The sequence below is a fragment of the Marmota flaviventris genome, chromosome 6, assembly GCF_047511675.1.
Source record: "Marmota flaviventris isolate mMarFla1 chromosome 6, mMarFla1.hap1, whole genome shotgun sequence".
Classification (NCBI taxonomy): Eukaryota; Metazoa; Chordata; class Mammalia; order Rodentia; family Sciuridae; genus Marmota; species Marmota flaviventris.
The window spans coordinates 148,878,486-148,900,056 of record NC_092503.1 but is presented as its reverse complement, the minus strand read 5'-3'; the positions used below and the strand labels follow the sequence as shown (position 1 = coordinate 148,900,056).

Sequence of the window (21,571 nt, the reverse complement as noted above, 5' to 3'; positions counted from 1 at the left end):
CATAGCACATGCCTGGGATTCAGCAGGTATGCAACACTGGGGGCTAAAAGGGGTCCCCGCAGGTTACTGCACTATCACATTATGATGAGCTCTTTTTTCTCCTACCCCTCCCCCATTTAGATAGAGTATGGCCTGAGCAAGATCCATCACATCCTCCCGCTGATGGGGTCACCAAGCTTGCCACACAGACCATAGGCCGCATGTCCCCAACTCAAGCTGCCAGGCCCTCAGTGGGATCTGGAAAACCCCCAGCAGAGCCACCACTTGGCCCCAGCTGCAAGACCATGCCCATTCCCTGCTGTTGTAGTGAACTTTTTGCTGCTGTGACTAAAAGAGCACAACTGTAGAGGAGGACGAGATTATTTGGGGGCTCCCGGTTTCAGGGCCTTAGTCCACAGACAGGGACTAAGACCCACCAGGGAAACTAAGACCTTAGGTACTGATATCTCCACTCCTCAGGGCTCACAGTGAGGCTGAACATCATGGTGGAGGAGTGTGGCAGAGGGAAGCAGCTCACAGCAGGATCAGAAACAGAGTGTGTGTCTCTCCACGCTCCAGATACAAAGCAAGTGCCCCAAAGGCACTCTCCCAGTGACCCATCCCCTCCGGCCACACCCCTCCTGCCTTTAGTTTCCACTCAACTAACCCCTAATTCACTGATAGAGCTAAGGCTCTCACAACCCAAACTCTCTTCTGAACCTCCTTGCATCATCTCACACCCGAGCTTTTGGAAGCCACCTTACATCGAAACCATAAAACTGCCCAAGGAAAAGCAAACCACAAACACCCAACACACACCACCATCATGATCAGGAGCATGTGGTCAGATCAAGAGCTCTCAAGTAGGGTTGCAGATACCTGGGGGTGTTAAAGACTGTCAGGAGACCCACCAGGGAAACTAAGACCTTAGGCTGACACCCGCACTGAGGATGCAGAACAAAAGGGAGGTGAGCCAAGCCGAAATGCAAAAGAAAACCACAAGGAGGCCTGGGGATGGGGCTCGGTGGTAGGGCGCTTGCCTAGAATGTGTGAGGCACTGGGTTGGATTCTCAGCACCGCATGTAAATAAGCAAAATAAAGATCCCTTGACAACTAAAAACATTTAGAAAAAAATTAAAATGAAAAAAAAAATCACAAGGAGCTCACACCACTAGGATGGGTTAATTATGAAAGAAGGGTCATTCCAGGTTTTTGAGAAGACGTGGGGGAACTGCAACCTTCCTGCACTGCTGCTCCCTGCTAATTTTCCCCCAAAGGCTATTTGTGTTAGCATATCATGGGATTGTGTCATTTTCAAATGAATATTTTAAAATGTCTTCAGTTTCAGTTTTAATATGCTAATTTTTTTTTTAATCATTTTTAAGATTGCAAAGGGGTCCTGAGACCAAATGCCTAAAGCCACCATGCTAGACCTGGCTTCCCACTTTCCGGCCTCTTACTTCATCTGGGGCTCAGATTCTGTGGCAAAGGTCACTTGCTAACTACTGGACATTGGTCTAGTTACCTGCACAAACCTTGGTGACCAACATGTAAATTGGAGATGACAGCTGTATCCATCTCTCTCAGATCTCAAGAAAACCATAAGGAGGCACAGGCCTGGGCCTGGGGGTGCCGGCAGTTTGCTCCCCGCATTACTCCTCAGTGTCAGGAGCCGCACGCTCCCTCCCAAGCAGATCATGGAGGGCAGCCAATTCTGAACTGTGGTCTTGCAGCAGGGGCTCCATCAGCACTATCTGCGCCTGAAGAGAGACTCAGGACCCTCTGTCCACTGCAATGCCTGGGAGGACTCTCCACCCCCACCAGGCTCCTCCCCAGGAGGCTCTGAGGAGCTGGGTCCTGCTAGGCGAGCTAAGGAAGCCCACATGCTGCTCTGGGACTGCATGGGTGGGTGCTGCTGAAGAGTATTTTGATAAGAGCCTGGAAAGAGGCAGGGAAGATTTTTAAATATGCAAAACTTAAAAGCCAAGTCAAACAAACTTTGATTTGCAAACAAAGAGATGGTTTTCAAATGAATTCGCTTTCTGTAACCATCTTGCGATTTTATAGCAGCAATCTACCCCAATAGCAAACACAGCCAAAAAGTCAAATCATGTGTTAAATGGGAAGGAAGCGGGGGAGGGAGGAGCGGGCACAGGCGATAGAGCCCAAGACAAGGTATATTTTGTACTCAACAGCTCATTAATTTTAAGTGTCGTGGGAACCTGCCAGTTTTGCCCCTCCAAGTAATTATCTTTTGTCTTAATTTGTAAGATTTTCAAGAAAGGGAGAGAAGGGGTAGAGGACTCCCACCCTCAAAAAAGAAAATCACTCTCACAGGGGAGACTAAAGCCTGTGAACAGGAGACAGAAAGACTTCAATGTACAGAAGTTCTCCACACACTGTCCCCAATTAACAGGAATAATTGGACTAGCTTCGGCATTCATCACAGCGAGCCACATTAGGAATGGTATTGTACTCAGATACAAACAGCTTTACGTTAATGAACGGGGACAGATATATTGATTTGTATACACATACTCTGAAAAGTTAAATGGCCTATAGACAAGTGTTTTCACACCATAGCAAGCAAAATCTTTAAACCTAAAGCTGGTATTGTGATTGAGGGTCTCTTCGTCCCTGAGAACATAAGATTTGCTCCCAATGAGGAATGGCAAAAGAAGTCACTTCAGAAGCATCTTTGCACGCCTTTGAAAGGTGGGCAGCCACACTTGCCGCTGGTCCTCGGCCAGGCTGGCATGGAGCTCTGCTCAGGCACCGGGACCTGGAAAGGCTGCCCAGGTGAGGCCCCCAGGCCACCTCTGGAAAGGGTCTCTGAAGCCCTGCTCGGCTAGAGACCTCGACATCTGGCTCCCCAACATATCTGCCTGCAGTGCTCTCAGGGACAAACCAGCTGCCTCTCACCCCCACAACCGGGGAAGCACTTCACATCAAATTTACCAAATGTTTTGGGTCCGGCAAGTGAAAGGAGTTATCATGATTCTTTTAAAAGCTTTTGCTGTGGGGCTGGGGTTGTGGGGCTGGGGTAGCGTGCTCACGTAGCATGCATGAGGCACTGGGTTCGAACCTCAGAACCACATAAGTGTAAAATAAAGATATTGTCCACCTAAAACTAAGTAAATATTTTTAAAAAATAAAAATAAAAGCTCTTGATGTGATCGCAAAGACCCACATGGGGTGGGGTTCCTTTCAGGAAGAGCCCACAAAGCGGGCAAACCAATTCTGTGGTCCCAGAGCTCCTCCCACACCTCTGTCCTGCAGATTACCTCTAATAAAGCAAGGCTTGAGGCCAGCAGGGGAGGCAGTCCCCTGACCAAAGCTGGGTGTCCTGGGAACACCCCTGTCCGGCCCAAGCAGCCACGATTCCAAGGTCCCCTTCCCCAAAGGGGCAACAGGGAGCTGGGGAAGCACATGTTGGAGGGGGAACGAAGGACAAGAAGGAAAGACTCCAAGACCAGACTGAAGAAACTCCCCAGGGAAGAGACATTCTCCTGGTGCCGACTCCTGGGCCAGAAGAGGCAGGTGGGCAGTGCAGAAAGGAGCCACAGCACGGCTGACGCCTGCCAGGTGTGTGATAGAGGAAATGTCAGCCATCACAGAGTCCCCCCTCCGGCAAGACAGGCTCCATCCCGTGGCTGGCATGGTGGCCTGTTACTCTACGGAAACCGCACTTGGTCCCTGGGGCCTGTTCAACTTGACGTCACTATTGTCTGAAAACAATGGAACGTCTGCCAACCTGAGCCAGCAGTCGAGAAGGATCCGGCTGCAGCACCCAGAGCTCCACTACCGTCCCAGCTAGGAAACAGCTCACTCACAGGGAGCCAGCGTCAAGTGGAATCCACCAGACTGGACCCACGGCAGCCTCCAAGCACCGGACCCCAGCACCCTCGTCAACCCAGCACCCTCCTCAACGTGGTTTGCAGCACAAAGCTCTGGAATTTTTGCCTAATTAAACCTCTTTAAAAAGTGCAATCCTTCAAGCCAACTGCATTTTCTTCCTTTTCTAAAGAATTGCTTTTCTGTTAAGTCACAGGATTTTCTTTCAATTTAGTTGCCACTATCTCAAAATCTGAAAATATGACAATTACATGCAATGATCTGCCATTAAACATGTTTCCTAAATATTTGCATGGTATCTTACCATGCCAAATTGTAAAAAGCTGTTAACACTTTCACAAGTGTATCAAGGTCAGGGTGAGCAAAATGTCATATCAGGGCCAATGAGATTTGTCATTAAAAAATTGTTCCTAGCCTTCCTGGCTCCCAAAGAGGCCCCGTAATGAAATGACAGGCTGCTGAGCCCCAGCCTAGCCAGCTGGTTCTAAGGTGTTTTCACTCTCTAAAGTGCCCTCCCCAGGGGTGGAGCCACAGAACAACATCTGGGCAAGAGTACCGTGCTTTATTCTCACTAGACAGCCCCCAATCATGAAGGGCACGGTGGGAAATCTTGAACAAATGAATCAAGTGTTTCTGCAGACTGGGATTTTATAAAACCTTATATTCAAAAGGTAACGAGTACTAAAAGGTCAACCAGAACGCTTTGCGTTTGAGTCAGGAATCCCAGCACACTGGGAGGGACTAAACCAAAATGCACCCACTACCAGTGGGAGTTGAGAGAGCTGGCGATCTGCAGAGTAAAAATACTAGCCGAGAAAAAACTACAAGATAATAGTTAACATGCAGAAATGAGAAACGCAGACAAGGCAGAGGGAATACAGTCCTCTTGGCACACACGGACAGCTGCATGAGGAAGCACCCTTAATCTCCATGCACCTCCACGCAGGAAACAAGCGACTTTCAAAAATGCCATCCACACATTCTATGGATGCTGGGAACAGCAGAACTTCCCGAGTAATTTGAGATTCTCCTTAAGTCAGGTGGATTAAATCCAGCTGAGATCGTTAATCCTGGTGAACAGTATGAGACAGAAAGACATCCCGGCCAGTCAGTCGCATCCCCCTCAACTTCAGATTCTCGAATTCATCCCGTTCCATTAGGCGTGGACTGCAGGGCACATCAGTTCCTAGAAGGGCCCAGTATAGGACAGCAGCTGCCTTCCACGAACCTGGGCACAAGCCAGGTGGCAGGCGCTTGCTACCATCACCTCCTTTAGCCTCAGGGGGACCCCCCAAAGCCAAAACTCACAATCCAGGCAACTCACCCACTTGAAGTGTACAATTCAGCAGATGTCAGCATTTTCCCAGGGTGGTGGAACCAACACAACGGGAAATCTAAAATGTTTTTTGTTTTTTTAAACACAAAAAGTAGTCTCATTCCTTAAGGTGGGGAACTCCCAACCCCATATTCCCACAATCCTTGTGAGCTTTATTTATTGGCCTTTGTCTTTATTAAAACGTTATAGTTATACATAGAAGTTGGGGGGGTGTGTCACATATGCATGAACTTGATTTACTACATTTCAGCCCCTGTCCCCCCTTCCCACCCTCTATTCTCCTTCCTCTTTTTTTTGGGGGGGGGAAGGGGGGGTGTATGGTGCTGGGGATTGAACCCAGGGCTTTGTGCGCATGAGGCAAGCACTCTACCAACTGAGCTATACCCCCAGCCCCCTTTTGCTCATTTAAAAACAATTTTTTTAGTTGTAACTAGACAAAATACCTTTGTCTTATTTTCGTGTGGTGCTGAGGATGAAACCCTGTGCCTCACAAGTGCTCTACCACTGAGCTACAGACCCCGCCCCTTGCTCATTTATTTCTGACTGGTGTATTTAACGTGCACATGAGATTGTTAAATTGCATGTTTCCTCCCCTTTGCCATCTTCTCCTCGCACCCCCCCGCACTTGTCTTCCTGTAATACTGCCCCCCTGCCGCCATCTTTCCCTGTTTTTCCATCTAGCATCCACACCGAGCCAGGTGTTGAAAACATTTCATCTAAGGAGAAAGTAAGGCATCAGATACTAGATACCCGGCTTCATGGCACCTGAAGAGAAGGAGGTTCTGGGCCCAGGTGTATCACCTGGCCAGTTGCCACAGAAGTAGGTATGAAGGTGGGTGATGCCAGCTGGACCTCTGGGGCCCTGGCCAGCTGTGCTGAATATACAGGTACAGCCCAAGGTGCTACCTGGAACAGCTGGGTCTACACTACTGAAGTGAGAGGACACTGGGCCTGCAAGCTGCCTTGAGAGGAACTACTGGAGACTAACAGCACTAACAGGCACAGCTGGCTACATCACAACCAAGAGCCGACGGCCTTCCTCACGGGCCAGGCGCTGGAGACTCTCAGCAAGTCCAAGGCTGTTCCAGGGTCGCAGGGCTTTTGAATCACGGGTGTTCACGCCAGTGGCCGACACCGCACTCGCAGCCAGCCCCAGCTCTTCCAAGGAAGTCATAATTTTGTTTTTACCAAGAGCGATGCAGAAGGCGCTCCGGAAATCTTTTCTTAAAAGAGAACCCACAGAGAAAGGTTGCCAAGATCTCAGCCACAGTGGCTCGATTTCTGAACAGCGGAGGGGGACGGTGGGGAGCTCACGTTTCATAACCTGACTATACATGCCCTACCACTCTTCAAAGATAAGCTCCCACCCCACATTCCAAATTTTTGGAATAGTCGCCTGCCTCAACAGAAAAAACAGAGCCATCAGAGGTTACAAAGAGGAGCGAGGACATCCCATGGGAACGTCAATTAAGAAAAAGCACTGGTCAGTGAGTGCACCTGTAAATGAACCCCACCGAGGCAAGCCCCTGGCCCAACTGCACCCTCGCAGGGCTGGCACACCAGGGGAGTGCACACAGAGAGGCATTTGGGCCTCACATGCACGCCCCTGTGTGATTCCAAAAGCAATTAAATCATTCCATCTGGGAGTCCAGTGATATGGTTGTTTAAGGTCTTCGGAGAAATCTCCTCTCCAGAAAGAGATGTGCACAGCAGGGAGCGTAGGGTAAGAAGCACAATAGAGGCTGTATTCAGCAGTGAACTCCAGCAAGTTCTCCTCTGCAAAGGATGACAAAAGGCTCGTCCCAATGCCACGGAGAAAATGCCAAGCCAAATGCATTCCCAACTCTATTAATTCCTCTCATCTGCTGCACTTACCCCACTGGGAAAAACAGTAACTAGAACACATTTTTAAATTTTTGGCATGTCAAACATCAACTTGTATTATAAATACAAACAAAGCAGTGTCTTGGTCGTGTCGTTTTATTTCCAGAGTCACCACCTGAGGGCTCTCCGGTGGGGTCATCTGAGGTGCTATACATGTGAGATTACTTGGAGAACAAGGACGAGCTATCAAAGTGGAAGTCGCTGCAGGCACTGTTATTGTAACCCCCGAGTTTCAACCCAAGGTTAAAAGCCCTGGTGGCGCTGTCCAAGTCATTTCAGATTATGTGTTTTAACAGACAAATCCATTTCCATTAGGATGCTCAGTGGCTTGTAAATGACAACAGGAGAGAGTTGTGCAATGTTTGCAAAACTAAGCTCCCCGGGGACCGGGCTCTTGCTGGAGACTCCTGGGTCCACGCTCCTGTTCCAGGAAGAGTGCTGCCACACAGGCCCAGCAAGGCAGCAAGGGATGCCATCAGGAGGGCGAGCTCCTGCCACCCTCAAGAGGCCAGCTGACCTGGATCCACACCCAAGCCACCCATCTGCACAGTTTAAACCTAAACAAAATAAAGCAGGACAGCACTGACTGCTGGGGTGCTAAGAGCCACAGCCAAGTAATATGATGCATGGCATTTTTGGTTGAAAGGTGACACCAGCAAGCCATTGAGATGATATGATTATGTTAAGATCTGCATTCTTATGGATATTGGACTCCTGCTGTCCACCTCGGCCTGCTACAGGACTCCTGGAGAGTTCCCATTGGTTGGGGAATTGCGGTAGGAGGGAATTCCGGAGGAGGGACTTCCTGTTGGAGTCCAGGAGCGTACGGGCCACTGGCGGCAGTTTCAAAAATAAAGTTTGTTCCTGCTTGAGTGGCTCCTGATTTTGTGCCCAGCCAGACTGCGGCACTGGGCACTTCTCCAAAGTAACACAGCAGAAATGAAACTGCTTGCCTAGACGTGAGTCTGGTCAGAATAGGCCAAGCCACCCGGCTGTCAGTAACTCACTGGACCCTCACACTTTATCCTCCGGGGGTCCCTCAGCCCAGGCCCAGACGTCGACAGATTTCCAACATCACACCATAAGAAAAGGAGCCGAGGGCCAATGTGGCCAGAGCAGCTGACCGACGCCTCCCTCCATCGAGGGCCAAAGGTTCTGAGAAGCTGCGGCACCGGACCACTCGTCAGGCCTCGCCAGGGCTGTCCCAACAGAAAGCCACGGGGCGGGGGCCGCCCTGCCCCCCACACACACTCTGAAAATGAAGGAACGGCACAGGCGTGGGAAGGGAAGGGAAAGGTGCACCAACCACACCCCTTCTTCTTCCATGTACCCAGAGCCATTTTAATCGAGAGCATCTCCCCACCCAAGGTTCATCAAGAACATTCTACAGGAGGGACAGAGGCAGGTGTGGGAGCAGCACAGGAAGGACCAGGGCTGAGTCGCTCTCGAAACACAGCAGGGTCCTCAACCCACCCTGGGGAGCCGCCGTCCACCGCAGGCCCAGGGCTCAGGTATCCTCTCAAGGTGCCCACTGCCAAGGGGAAGGCAGCCAGGCCTCCAGGCCCAGCATATCTAAATGGCAGCAGTGAAGCTGAAGGGGGACCCCTAAACTCAATGTCAGGGTGCTCACTGCACACCTCGGGGCCTGCTCTAGTTGGATCTGGGCAACCTCTGAAAGTCGAGGTGTTAAACAGAAGGCTCGGTCGGTCCTGTGGGGTCACTGGACGTGGTAGGACCTTTAAGGAAGGAGTAGGATGACTTAGAAGTTGCCATAGGGGCACGCCCTGAGTGGGGTACTGAGACCCTGGACTCTCTTTTCTGCTTCCTGACTGCTGTGCGGTGGGCACCTTCCTCTGCCAGGCCTGCGTGCCACAGGCCCTGAAGCAGCAGAGCCAACCAGCCATAGAACCAGACCTACACGACTGTGAGCCAGCTGTTCTTAAGTTGACTGTGCAGTGAGGCAAAGCTGAGGAGCACAGCCCTCGGGTGCATCCACCTGGCAGGGGCAGGCCCAAGTCCCAGGGTAAACCCAGGGCCCTGCATTCCTGTCAGGTCATCAAACATCCATCCACCCAGCTGCGCTGACGGGCCAGCCTCACACCAGCAGTCTAGCCATCTTCAGTATTCCTGTGGAAACTATCTCAACTGGACCCTCTTCAGCAGTGTTTCATTTTGTTAACACATTTACATAAACTTCCCCTTTTATACCCGATGGGCACCCGTAAAGAAACCCTACGGCTAGGAATTTCTAGGAATTGTGCTCAGAGTATACAAAGCAGGAGTATACAAAGAAGCTGCCGTGGAACTGCTGCCCACATAGGACCTATGGTTGCCAGGCAGGAGAGCAGAAGTCTGAGCGACCCCAGCTGGCCACTCACAGGATCCCTGAGTGGACGACAAGAGTCAGGCTTTGCAGCTACTACGCAATATTTGATTGGAATGGCAACAGCACACCAATTTTCCTAGGGGTCTACCTAGGAAGACAAAATGCAGATGGGCATGTGGTGAAAACTGGACAGACACACTTCCATCTGAACAGCGTGCCACTGTCTGCAAAGAAGAGTGAATTAAAGGGAGAGAACTTTAGTCAAGGACCTTCACCCAGATGAACAGGAGATCTTGGAGAACCAATCCCACACACACGTGGCATGGCCACCATCCAGCTGCCCTCAGTAATTACCTTACAGTGGGATATCAAGTAATCAATAGACAGACAGACACTAACCCGCCCCACACTGCTGGACTCACAGGAGGCCTTATCCAGAGATGCAGCTAATTAATAGCTAAAATCAGGGCATCAAACCAAGCCCCTGGCCAATGATAGATGCTCAAGGAACTGCACACACAGAAAAGAGGCATCGGATACACGATTCCATTCTACTAAAATTCTAGTTCTCTAGGAACGGGAAGCAGCGACGCTGGACAGGAATACGTTCTGCAGCTGAATGGGCAACTTTCAAAGACCCCGGCTTCACAAGGCCGGGTGGCGGGCTCTAAAGGCAACACTTCCCTTTGCTACTGAGAGGCCTCTTTGGAATGCATCCTTACACTCAACCAGACCCTCTTGCTGGGGACGTGCTCCCATCCTGACAGGGAAGCGGGTGCAGAATTCACAGGGTGAGGCAGCTCAGCCTAGCAGGGCCCAAGAGCTCGGCGCTCTGCTGCAGTTCCAGAGCCGACCTCCACTCTGCAAGCCACTGCCTCCCTGGCTCACCTGGAGCTGGAGGAGCATGCCACACAGCCTGGGTGTGTCTGAGCTGCCGCCAATCCACCTGCTCCTCCACTGGCTTCCAAGAAAGGGCCAGCCCATGGCTTGCTACTGTCCAGCTTCCAAGGACATTAAAGCCAGGGGACACAGGGTTAACCAGAGACCTCAGAGCTGTGCATCCTGGTCAGCGACCTGTGGAGCTGGCTTTGGGTCACTGTCTGCCAGATGTGGGAACGGCGACTGCCATCACAGCACAGGGTCCACCTCATCCAAGGACACACTGTCCAAGCATTCGCAGCCCAGAGGGCAGGGGGAGGCATTCCAAAACCCCGACTCCTGACTGAACGCTGCCACCCTGGGTGACGACACAGCCATGAGACAGATGGGCCATTTCATAAAGCAGAGAAATGCTTGCAGCGACCACCAGGCAATGACTGACCCGGGAAGGGGTGTTGACCTGGGAGCGGGCAGGCCCGCATGGGTGAGGGGCAGGGCTGTGGGAAACAGCACTGGAGCAGCAAGGCCTGGTTTCAGGAAGAAATCCATCAGAGGGCAGAGCACCTGGGCTGGACTTGCACCCCACTCCCCCTTCCTGAAGCTCCCCTTGGGTTCCACGGGGGCGGGGTTCCATGACCAGGCTGGAGGTGAGCCAAAGGCAACTCTCTGAGGCTGCAGCTGAGCACCGGTTAGATAAGGTCAAAACAGAAGAGGCCTGGAGGGTGGCTCACCAAGGACCCCCTCCAACAAACGCTCCAGGCCGGGGTGCCAGCTGCCATGGGCTTCTTATGCTGTGAAATAAAACAGTATTTTTTTTTTTATTGGTTGTTCAAAACATTACAAAGCTCTTGACATATCATATTTCCTACATTTGATTCAAGTGGGTTATGAACTCCCATTTTTACCCCGTATACAGATTGCAGAATCACATCGGTTACACATCCACGTTTTTACATATTGCCATACTAGTGACTGTTGTAGAGGATAGGAAAGATAGCAGAATACAACAGTATTGTTTTCCATGTAAAAATCTCAAAGCATTTTCAAAAATGAGCTTTGTGTGTGTGCACACAAACACAGACGCCCAGAGATGCAGACAGAGGGATACACTTCTGCTCGGCTCCAATGACAAAGGCAGTGGCCAGGACAGGCTGCTGTCCTCGCCCTGCACATGCGCCCTGCACACGCGCCCTGCACACACACCCTGCAACGTGCCCCTCCACCTGATCACCCTGAAGCTGCTGTTGAAAGAGAACCAAAGACCAGTGCACCTGAAAGACTGTCCGTCACATCATAGGTTGAACCTATGGGAAAATCGCCAGTGACCCAAGCTCAGATGAGCTGGGAAATTGGAAATGCAGCCCAACTGTAAGACACATGGGACGAACGTCACCATCGGCAGGACGACGAGCACACCTGCCCAACCGCAGAAGGGCGAAAGGCCCAGCGTGTCCAGGAGGCCATCGGATCCTGCACATGGCAAATACATTCCCACCATGTGACGATGAGACCATCCTCTCTCCTATGACAGCCACTTCTCTGGGTCTCTGGGAAGCGCTGTAGTGCTGCATGTTCTCAAGTTCACATTCTCATCTGCTCTCCCTGGATGGATCCCTCCAACTCGGACCATTTTTCCTTTGATTTCAAACTACATTCTGCTGCCAGGAAGTGTCTGAACTTGGCCTAGCTCACCTTATCTCCACATCTAAACTCAGCCACAGTGAATCCTTCCTCCAGCCTGAGGGCGTGTGAACCCTCTTGACCCTGCAGACCCGAGGCCCACCACGGCCTGTGACCTGGAGCTGCCCATCTCTGGCAGCCAGACTCCTACTCCCGCCCTTTGTTTCCCTTTTCCCCAGCCCTCTAACCCTCGAGGGGAGATGGTTCTGTGTCATAAGGTGCGTCTTCTCCATTTCACAGAAGGGATTTCTACACCACAGCCACCTGCTGGAGTCACAGAAGCTCATCACCAAAGCTCTCACACGATCTTGTGACCATCCCCATGGAGACACGCACCCTCTTGCCTGTGGCTCGGGCCTCCACAGCACAGGAAATCTACCCTCATATCTCCATCCATGCTCTCGCCCACCTGAGACTGCTCTGCTGTGTGAGTGACCTCTTTGCCCGTGAAGAGTTGGGTGCATAGTAAAGCACCCAGAGCTGGCTCTGCTGCCACCCAAGCATGGGCTCGTCCAGCTCTCTCCTTCTCACCCCATCCTTGGGGAGGACCTACCATGCCCGTTGTGAACGTGCTTGTGGGTTTTTCCTTTCCTGGGGGTTGACTGGCATGAAGATGAAGCATTGTTGGTGGCTGTTTTGACATCTTCTGTCTCGTCATCTTCCTCCTCGACGTCCTCCTCATCCTGAGAGCTTCCAAAATAAACCATACTGTTGGGCAGCGCGGGAGAACCTGGTGGGTAAGGAAAGACGAGATGTGTAAGAGGTTTAAACACCAGCCTTGATGTTCACCCCTTCCAGAAGGAGACCCCAATGGAGGCACTTGCAGAGCTACGAACCCAACTCTTGCCAATGAACCTATTCATACAACCGCCACTTGAAATTTTCAAATATTCTCCAGAAAATTTAACTTCATCTATGACCTTTCAACAATTAAAAAAACACAAAAACTCTGCCAAGAAAGAGACTAATCTGCAATATGCATTTAACTTACTAGACTTTTAAAATGAAAGAAAAGACAATCAGAGAAGGAAGTAATAAAAACAGAATTTAACATTCATTCACTGCAGGGCAGGGGATGGAACCAGGGCCTTGCACATGCTAGGCAAGTGCTCCACCCCTCAGCCACACCACCAGTTCCTGACTTGTTTGCTTCTATAAACATCACTGCCTGGTATTCATGCTGAGGGAAAGAGAGATGCAGATTCTTCAAGACCCTAATGCACTTAGAAGCTACTCTGATATGATTAGGCTAATGGGATGTAAAATTATTAAAATAAATTCCTGCACAGTGCTAGAAAGTGCTGGATTTAAGAAGAAAACAAAACATTCTCCTCAAAGACACGGACACACCCTCCCTCCCTCTCTCGCATCTTAATGGCCCCACCTCCAATGCTATCATTTCTGTACTTCGGGGGCACAGCACCAGAACAAGGTCCTTATCATACAAGTTCTTCCTCATCAGAAGGACACTTCAGAAGGAGGTCACTTGGGTCACCGGTACACTCTGTAGGCTAGAGGCTGCTAAAATCCAAAGGTCGTCTTCTCTCCTCTCAGTTGTTCCTGGGATAGCTGCCCCCACGGACTGAGGCATGTAGGCTAAATCTCTCCTCTTGCCCAACACTCCTGTGCGCGAGCTAACACTCTGCAACATCAGATAAATACAAGTAGCCAGGTGCCCTCCTTCCCAAATTTCACATCTAATGGTTAAAACCACTCTGTCCACGTGGGGACAGCACACTCTTTAACAAGGAGACAGGATGAATGAGTAGCTCCAGGGACCTAGCATGGCAAACCTAAAACTCATACTCCAAAGATGCAGACTAACACCTGTCCCATCCTCCCTTCTGCTGCAGCTTCCCACCAACCACCAGGACACACATCCCCAGGCCGAGCACAGCCAGAAACATGACCCCTGCACCTGACAGAACTGCAGCCCGTCCCCTGGGCTTCTCTGTGCTCGTCTCTCCCCTGTATCATTTCCATTCAGAATCAGATTCTCCAGAGAAGTTCCTAAACCTGACCTAGACTTGAGAGGAAACTTTTAATCAAACAAAAGTTAAGACAGTAAATAAAGAGTTAAGAATTTACAGATGGGCCTGTAAATCACAAGTCTACAATCCCAACTGAGGGGGCGGAGACAGAAGGATTGCAAGTTTGAGGCCAGCCTAGCAACTCAGCAAGAAACTTACTGAGACCTTGTCTCCAAATACAAAGGGCTGGAGATGTGGTTCAGTGCCTCTGGTTCAATTCCTAGTATCTGCCCCCCACCAAAAAAATCTGAAGAAAATACCTAGCTACAGTTTCACCTGTACAAAGTATATATTCTTATCCTAAACAGTTTTATAATTAGTGCAAGACTAGCTAGGGAAAAGGAGACCCCACACTTCCTGGCTTCTTCTTGGGGGTTTCCTCTCAGGAATGGCCATTCCCAGGTGGGTACAGGGTCCCTCCACAGCCACATTATTTTGTTATAGATCCACATCATTCCAGCACACCCACAAATACACATGCCAAATAAAATACTGCGTGTTCCGTGGCAACCCTAGACCACACATCCGACGTGGAAGCTCTGGCCACTTGTACACAAATTCCCCTCATCTGCTTCTACATTTCTTTTGAAGAGCAGCCTTCCTACCCAGCATCTGGCACCGTGAGAAGGACGGGGTGTCAGCACAGCAGGGCTGCGTGCTGGCCCTGTAGTAACATTTGCTGAGCCAGGCAGAGCCAGGCGATGTGCCGAGGAGAGCCTCCTCTCCCCCCAGCAGAAAAGGCAACTGAGGCTGTCAGGGAGGGATGTGAAAACAGGACAGCAAGATCTGATTCAAAGAGAATCAGGTAGAAGTCCACATGAAGCATGTAAAAAAACACGCAAGGAATGAACTTCCTAACTCAAACCCTACAAAAGCAGCACACAGCAATTCACATTCCTTATATGCAAGATGCTCAGAGAACGGGGCGAACATCAAGTCTGTATCCCAAAGAACTAACACTGCTGTCCTAAAAGAAGCATGCATTAGTCAGCTTTTGATTACTGTGACAAAATACCTGACAGACTACTTACAAGAGAGGGGGTGTTATTTCCTGCACAGTTTTGGAAGTTCAAAGTTCAAACCATATGTGCAGGCACAGGTTTTGGCAAGGAGCACACAGAAAAAAAACTGCTGGGAAGTCAAGAATCTGAGAGTCCAATGGGACAGGATCGCTCCTTTTATAACAACTCTCTCCAAGAGCTACCAACAGGTCCACAGGGACTACTTAAATCCTTCCAGGGACAGGGTCCCCACCAAGACCTATGTGCAGACCACCCACTTGGCCACAGCTGTAAAGTTCACCTCCTAACAATCCACAACCCTGGAGTCCAAGCCTCTCATCACAGGAGTCTTTGGGGGACACTTAACCCATAACCAAACCTTTCCTACACAGAGTAACTTCTTCAAAACCAGAGGAACACAGCCAATCTTATGAATGAATCTGTTTTTACATCTCCTTAGCAGGTAAGAGAATGTAGGACAGGAAGCAGAGGACCTTGGGGAGGAGCGGCACCCCCTCGGAACTTGCTCTCAAACCAAAGGCTTTTGCACAAAGCAATGTGATCATCCAGTCAGAGATGCCAAAGGACAGGATCTCCTCTACGCATGGGCACACCAGGGATAAAAGCGGATCACTTTCAACCTAACAGGTGATTCTGACTACTCAGGTGAAAATGTTGGCCTGGACCTAGAGGTGCAAAACCCAGTCAGGCCACACATAGCCTCCTGAGAGAGGAGGAATGCGCTCCAGGAACAAACTGCTCACCACACAGGGAGGGCCTCCGGCTCGCAGCTGCCTCGCATGCACTCTTGGCTCCGACAAGTACCAAGGCAAAATGGCCCCTCTGAGCTGGATAGGACCTGTTCGTCAAGTGTCCTTCTCCAAGATGCCACTGCCAATCCACTGCTGCCTATGTAACATAGGCATTCGAGAACGATGAGCACATGTCCCAGAAGGCACAGCCGTGCAGAACTAGGCTCGGCCTCCTCTGCACCTCACCAACCTTGTTAATGCCCCACAGGAACAAAAGACTGACTCCAACAGTCACGCAGTGCTGGCCCCACACTGTGCCACCAGGCTGCGGTTGGAAATCCCTCTAGGAATCCCGCTGGCATGTCCGTCTGCAAAGGGACAGAGGCCAACGAGCACTCCAGGTTATAAGAAGTCACAGCTCCAGCCAAAAGAAGTACAAGCCTCTCGCTTTGTCAGGGCAGAACCAGCAAGATCATCTCTTCTTACATGCCCAGCTTTGGGTCTGGAACACCTGCCAAAATCACGGTCCCAATGCAGCCAGGTTCAGAGGTGGGGCTTGGGGCAGTGACTAAATCCCAGGAGTTCCGACACTGTCTGCAGATTAGCTCATCACATGAACTCATCAGTGATAGCTGAATGGACGACGGGGAGGTGGACCCAGCTGAGGAAGGCATGCCCACTGGGAGGGTTCAGCTCCTGTCTCTGCGTCCTGGCTGTCTCCAGTGAGTGGCCTTCCTCTGCCATGCTCGGCCTTGGGGCTAGCCAAGTACAGACTGCATCGAGTCCTCTGAAACAATGAGCCAAAATGAACCTTTCTTCCTCAGCATCTTGGTCTCAGTGGCGAAAAGCTAACTTGCATGTTCCGCACCAAGATGAAAACGATCAAGGCGAGGGAAGAACAGCGACCACTGCAGCACAATCCCAGCAAACGGCTCAACCACCCCAGAAACACAGAAGGGAAAAGCATCTTCAAACCACTTACTACAGAAAACAGCGACTTCCTCCCCACCTAGGAGCAGGCTTGATTAACTCACAGCTGAGCGCAGAGGGGGACAGGGTTCAAACACAACAGGAAGGAAAGGGTATTTCAAACCCTCGGGGCAGAGCCGCGGTCTGGCCACTAGGTACTGGGGGAAATCTTCCCACGCTCCGCAGTATGAAGGGGTGAGTGGGAGTCCTCCAGGAGCACAGTGCTGCAGGCTTGATGCAAAACTAAGTAACCTTTAATCTTTCTTTTACCACTTGCAGAGGCTGGCACATGGGCTTGGCTTCATAACTGGCAATTTTATTAAAGAAACTTCAGTCCTCCAACATCACATGGGACAGTCTTTTGAAAGGCTTGCTGTAGGAAGCACCTGGGGCAGTGAGACTGGACCTGCGGGACAACAGCCAACAGCAAGGAGAAGCAGGAGCCAGGGGTTCACAACCAGAAAACACCTTCAGAAAAGGGACCGTCATGGAAGGATCACCAACCCACTGTGGCAAAACACCAGCAAGATTGGTGAAAACAAGGGAGTCTCGAGAGGGGCCCAGGCACCCCCACAACTCTCCATTCTCAGGGCAGACTCTCCATGTTAAGACACAATCCCCTCCATGACATCAAGGTCATAAGACAGACTGACTTATCCCATGGAATCACATCATCTCTCTCCTGTACAAGCTCTGCAGTTTTAAGAAGCAATCAATGGAAGGTGAATGTTTTAGCCGGTAAAGAGGGGGGGGGGGGGCGGGTGGGGACACAGGAGAGCGTATTTTATACTCAGTGATGACAGACACAGTTTCCTATTAAAATTACAAGCATATTTTCTCCCCCGATTATTCAAGTGCATTAGCAAATGTGAAAAAAAAATCTGAACTTGGATCAGATAAGAGAAATCAGGAGTACGGCACGCATCTGCGCTTTGCCAAAGCCGTATTTCATTACTTTTCAGAATTAGCTGGCAATGTCTCCACAATATTTACTGAAATGCAAACCAAATGTTTTCATCTGGACAAAAATCAAACTGTGGCATGTTACAACCACAACAGAAATTGTTTTAATCCAAAAGCTTGCTTTCTCTAATTTGGGCTTTGGTTTCTATAAAGTTGGATTCTTCTCCATGAATTATGTACACAGACAAACCCTCCTTCCCATTATCTTCCATCCCTCGACCAGCTCTTAATCTTAATAAGCCAAATATAGCTCAACTCTGTTTTGGAAAGACCCTAAAGGGATTCCCTTGTATACAGTCATTTAGCTGGAAAGTCAAATTCCAGTATTTGACCCAATTAACATGGGGACAGGCCCAGTGAGCTGCAGTTCCTCAACAGTCAACCTGAGGATCCATAAAGAGAATGAAAAGCAATCAGCCCCTATTTTCAGACTAAATTTAAAATGCAAAACTCAAGACAGAACTGGTAGGGAATGATGTGGGGGGCAAGAGGGAGAGTTACCCTGATTTTCTGAGCAGGAGGGGGGATCCATCCTATCAGGGTAAGCGATACAAATCAGCGAGTGCAGCTACTTTAGTCCACTGATCCAAAGAGACCACATGTCCATTCACACACATATAGACACCATGGGGCAGCAACAGCACGCTGGATGGCCATCTTGCTGACCCTTCCAAGTCAGCCTCTACAATTTCCAAGGGAAGAATTTACAAAAGGGTTTTCCAAACATCGCCTGAATACACACATACTATCCTAAAATTATCTGTCTTGCCCAGATCCTCCATGTGCTCTTATTTTCTTAAGTGTTCACATTCAAGTCTTAAAAGATTTAGCTCCATTATATCAACAAAAGTCACAGCTATGACTTCTCCTGAAGATATTAAAAATGTTGTAAAACTAAAGTGTTCATTTCAAGTCACCCCAGACACCAAGAGCCAAATGTGCAGCAGGCTTTGGGGTAATAGTCCTCCACACTGAAGGCCACTCACAAAGGGAGCTCCTACTTCTTAGTGAAGGAGGGGCTGCCTGTCAATCATGCTCATCCTGGAACTGGTCTTCCCTTTAATATGCAAATACAAGAAAAAAAAAAAAGCCAATTATTGAAAAGCACCTTACAGAATCCACAACTCTTAAGATGAAGGCTTCACGCCAACAGTCACTTCCATGCCAGGAATATTCGGTTTTCTGCATGCAAAATGCAGGTGATATATGTCTTCAGACCAATCACGTGTCAGGACCCCAAAGGCTGCAAAGCAGCGGGCATGAAAGCCCCTGAGCAACTCCCACTGGAGTGGTGGCATCAGGCTGATCCTGAGACTCAGGTGTCAAACAGCTTGTGGCTGTGAGGCCTCACACTGAGTGGTGAGGGGAAAGGCAGCGTACCTCGTATCTCCTTTCCCAAATGAAAGTAAGCAGGCTGTATGGCCAGGAACCAGGACGAGTCATGCAAAGCCAATTCACTGGATGTTGAGGACACCCGACAGAAAACACCAGAGCGCGAGGACACCTGACAACAGGTCGGTCACATAAAAGTCTTTTCCAAAGAAAAATGAGGGATCAAGTAACAACTTCCTGGTCATGAGGTCACCTTGGGCACTGGCCTAAATCCACAGGCACATGGATATGTCTCTCTGATCCCCAAAATGGGTAATCTCCCCTGTCAGGGCACATGTTCTGTCTGCAAGACCCCAGGAACAAGGGAATCAGCACTGAGATTATGATGGGCACCAGTTACCTCCCACAACAGTCATTAAAACCTGGAACACTCCTTCCCAATATCCACCACACGGTGGCTTAACAGTTTTACAAGCACACCTTCAATCTGATGTCAGGCAGTGTATGGTTCCCTTAATCGAAACACACACACATCACATCACAGCCCAGCCAGGACAGGACTGCACCCACATCCTTTCTAGCTATTGAGTATCATCTTGAATTGACACAGCGTAGAAAAGAAAATTCACCAACCACCAGTCTCTATAGCCACCCAAGTCTGTGACCTGGTAGGCCAAGGGCAGCTTCCTCAGATCCCCACACACTGAACACTCAGGCCGTGTTTCCTGCAGGATGAGGACTCCTGGGACTTTTCTGCCATCCTGGGAATGAACCCCTCATAGCCAGCAAAGGTTTTCCCCATCTACCTTCTCTGGATTTCAAAAGGCTACTAAAGGACACCTCTGTGCACAGGGGGCCAGAGAGGACTTCAAGCAGCAGGACAGGTCTGCACCAACAGCCCCTGGTGGGGAAGGGAGCCTGCTCGACCTTCCAGAAGAGCAGGCCTGGGCAGAGGCCAGCTGGCCTGTAACGGGGCCCATCCTCAGAGCCAAACGTCTTGGCGCCTCTGCTGATCAAGGTCACAGAGCAATTAAAAGAGATCCATCCTTCCCCTCCTCACATCAAGAATCCCAAGGTTTCATATTTCTTCATTACTAGCTGATGAACTACCCTGGCGAATCAGTCCCTTGCTCAGCAGAACCGAGACACTGGGGGAAACCAAGCAGAGAAGGTGGCTTGAGGCAGAGAAAGCAGAGGGCATGGTGGCCATGGAAACCCCAGGACAGTGACCACTCCACCTCGTTGTTGCATTTCTCAGAAATTAAGATGCCACACTCTGCAGAGGGGACAATCTGCAGGGGAGAGTTGTGTATCACCCTGACACAGCACCTTCCTCCCTGAAGAGCATGTATGATGTGAAGTATTCCCATTTTGCTCAGGGAAGTTCATTACTAGCGCCATAGTGCTCCTTGCAACTGGGAGATTGCTTAATTGCTTTCTAGCAGGTTAATCCCCTTTATTTCTGTGACCTCAAAATCACCCCAGACTTTTGCATGTGCCCTACTTATAATTCTCCTCCTCGATACCCAAGGCCAGTAATAAATCAAAATATGTGCTCCTTGCCAAAGGCCAACAACCATCTTCAGAGGAAACTCCTCGGTGTGCCTTCTATTACCTGCAGCGTAGTCACAGGGTCTTTTATGTGAGGCTACCCACATCTCAATCTAATCATCTTTGTCCCCACTACCTCTGCGGAAAAAGAAAAAACACTGAGTAACAGCAAATATACTTAGATGACTGCCTTGGGCACATCAGGGCCGTTTCACACCCCTTCCCCAGCAAGTGTGTACAACAGAAACTGGAATACCCTCTTTACAGATGGGGACGCGGGGCCAACATGGATTGAAATCTTCTGCCACCTTCTGCCTTGCTTCCACAATCACCTCCCAAAACAGGCTCTGGGGAGCCTCGGTCAATTTCAGGAGAGCACCAGGGTCATCTTCCCAACCTTCTGGGAGGATTCAGACCCCTCTCAGCTGATGAGCCTCCATGATACCCCAACATCTAGCTCAGGGCCCACAGGATCTGACCTGTGCCCCGAGAGCCCTACTATAAGGAACCCAACAGCCACACAGGCCTCACAGAGGTTTCTGCAGTATTTCTCCCCAGTCCCTTTCTGCAAAGGCTTCTGATATACCAGAGTCACCACAAATGTCCCTTCCTTTCTGCACGCATCCTAGTCGGTGGGAACAGGATTCCCTTCCTGCCTCCACATTGAACACCCGGCCCTGGCACCTTCGCACACCCGGTACACCTCTTCTATTTCACCTGCCACCTACTTCTGCTTTCCTAACTCTAACCTGTTTTCTAAGTGTCTAGCATATAAAAAGGTTTGCTGAATTAATGAGTGATTGAATGACAGCTGATTGTGAAAGATTTTGTAAGACAGGGGAAACGAAAGGCAGGCAGCCCCAAAACAAGACAGCACTGCTTCACAATGGCTGACGGCAAGGGTATGTGCTAGGAATCCCCCCAAAAGGCTCTCCTTGCAAGGCCAAGCTGGGACGCCAAACAGTGTGACAGCCGCGGTCGTCAGAATGAGCGGTGCTTCTGTGCACAAGCGTCAGGAGTCCCCTATGGGAATC

General features: G+C 50.1%; 1 protein-coding gene across 7 annotated transcripts in view; it reads right to left on the bottom strand.

The window, feature by feature from the left end:
• Positions 1-21,571, bottom strand: part of Jarid2 (jumonji and AT-rich interaction domain containing 2) — a 224,639-nt gene that overhangs the window by 33,006 nt on the left and 170,062 nt on the right. For all 7 annotated transcript variants that reach the window (XM_071613699.1, XM_071613701.1, XM_027948185.3 and 4 more), the window contains one exon: positions 12,493-12,669. In XM_071613699.1, coding sequence (XP_071469800.1) covers positions 12,493-12,669 — 177 coding nt within the window. The remainder of the gene's footprint in view (positions 1-12,492; positions 12,670-21,571) is intronic.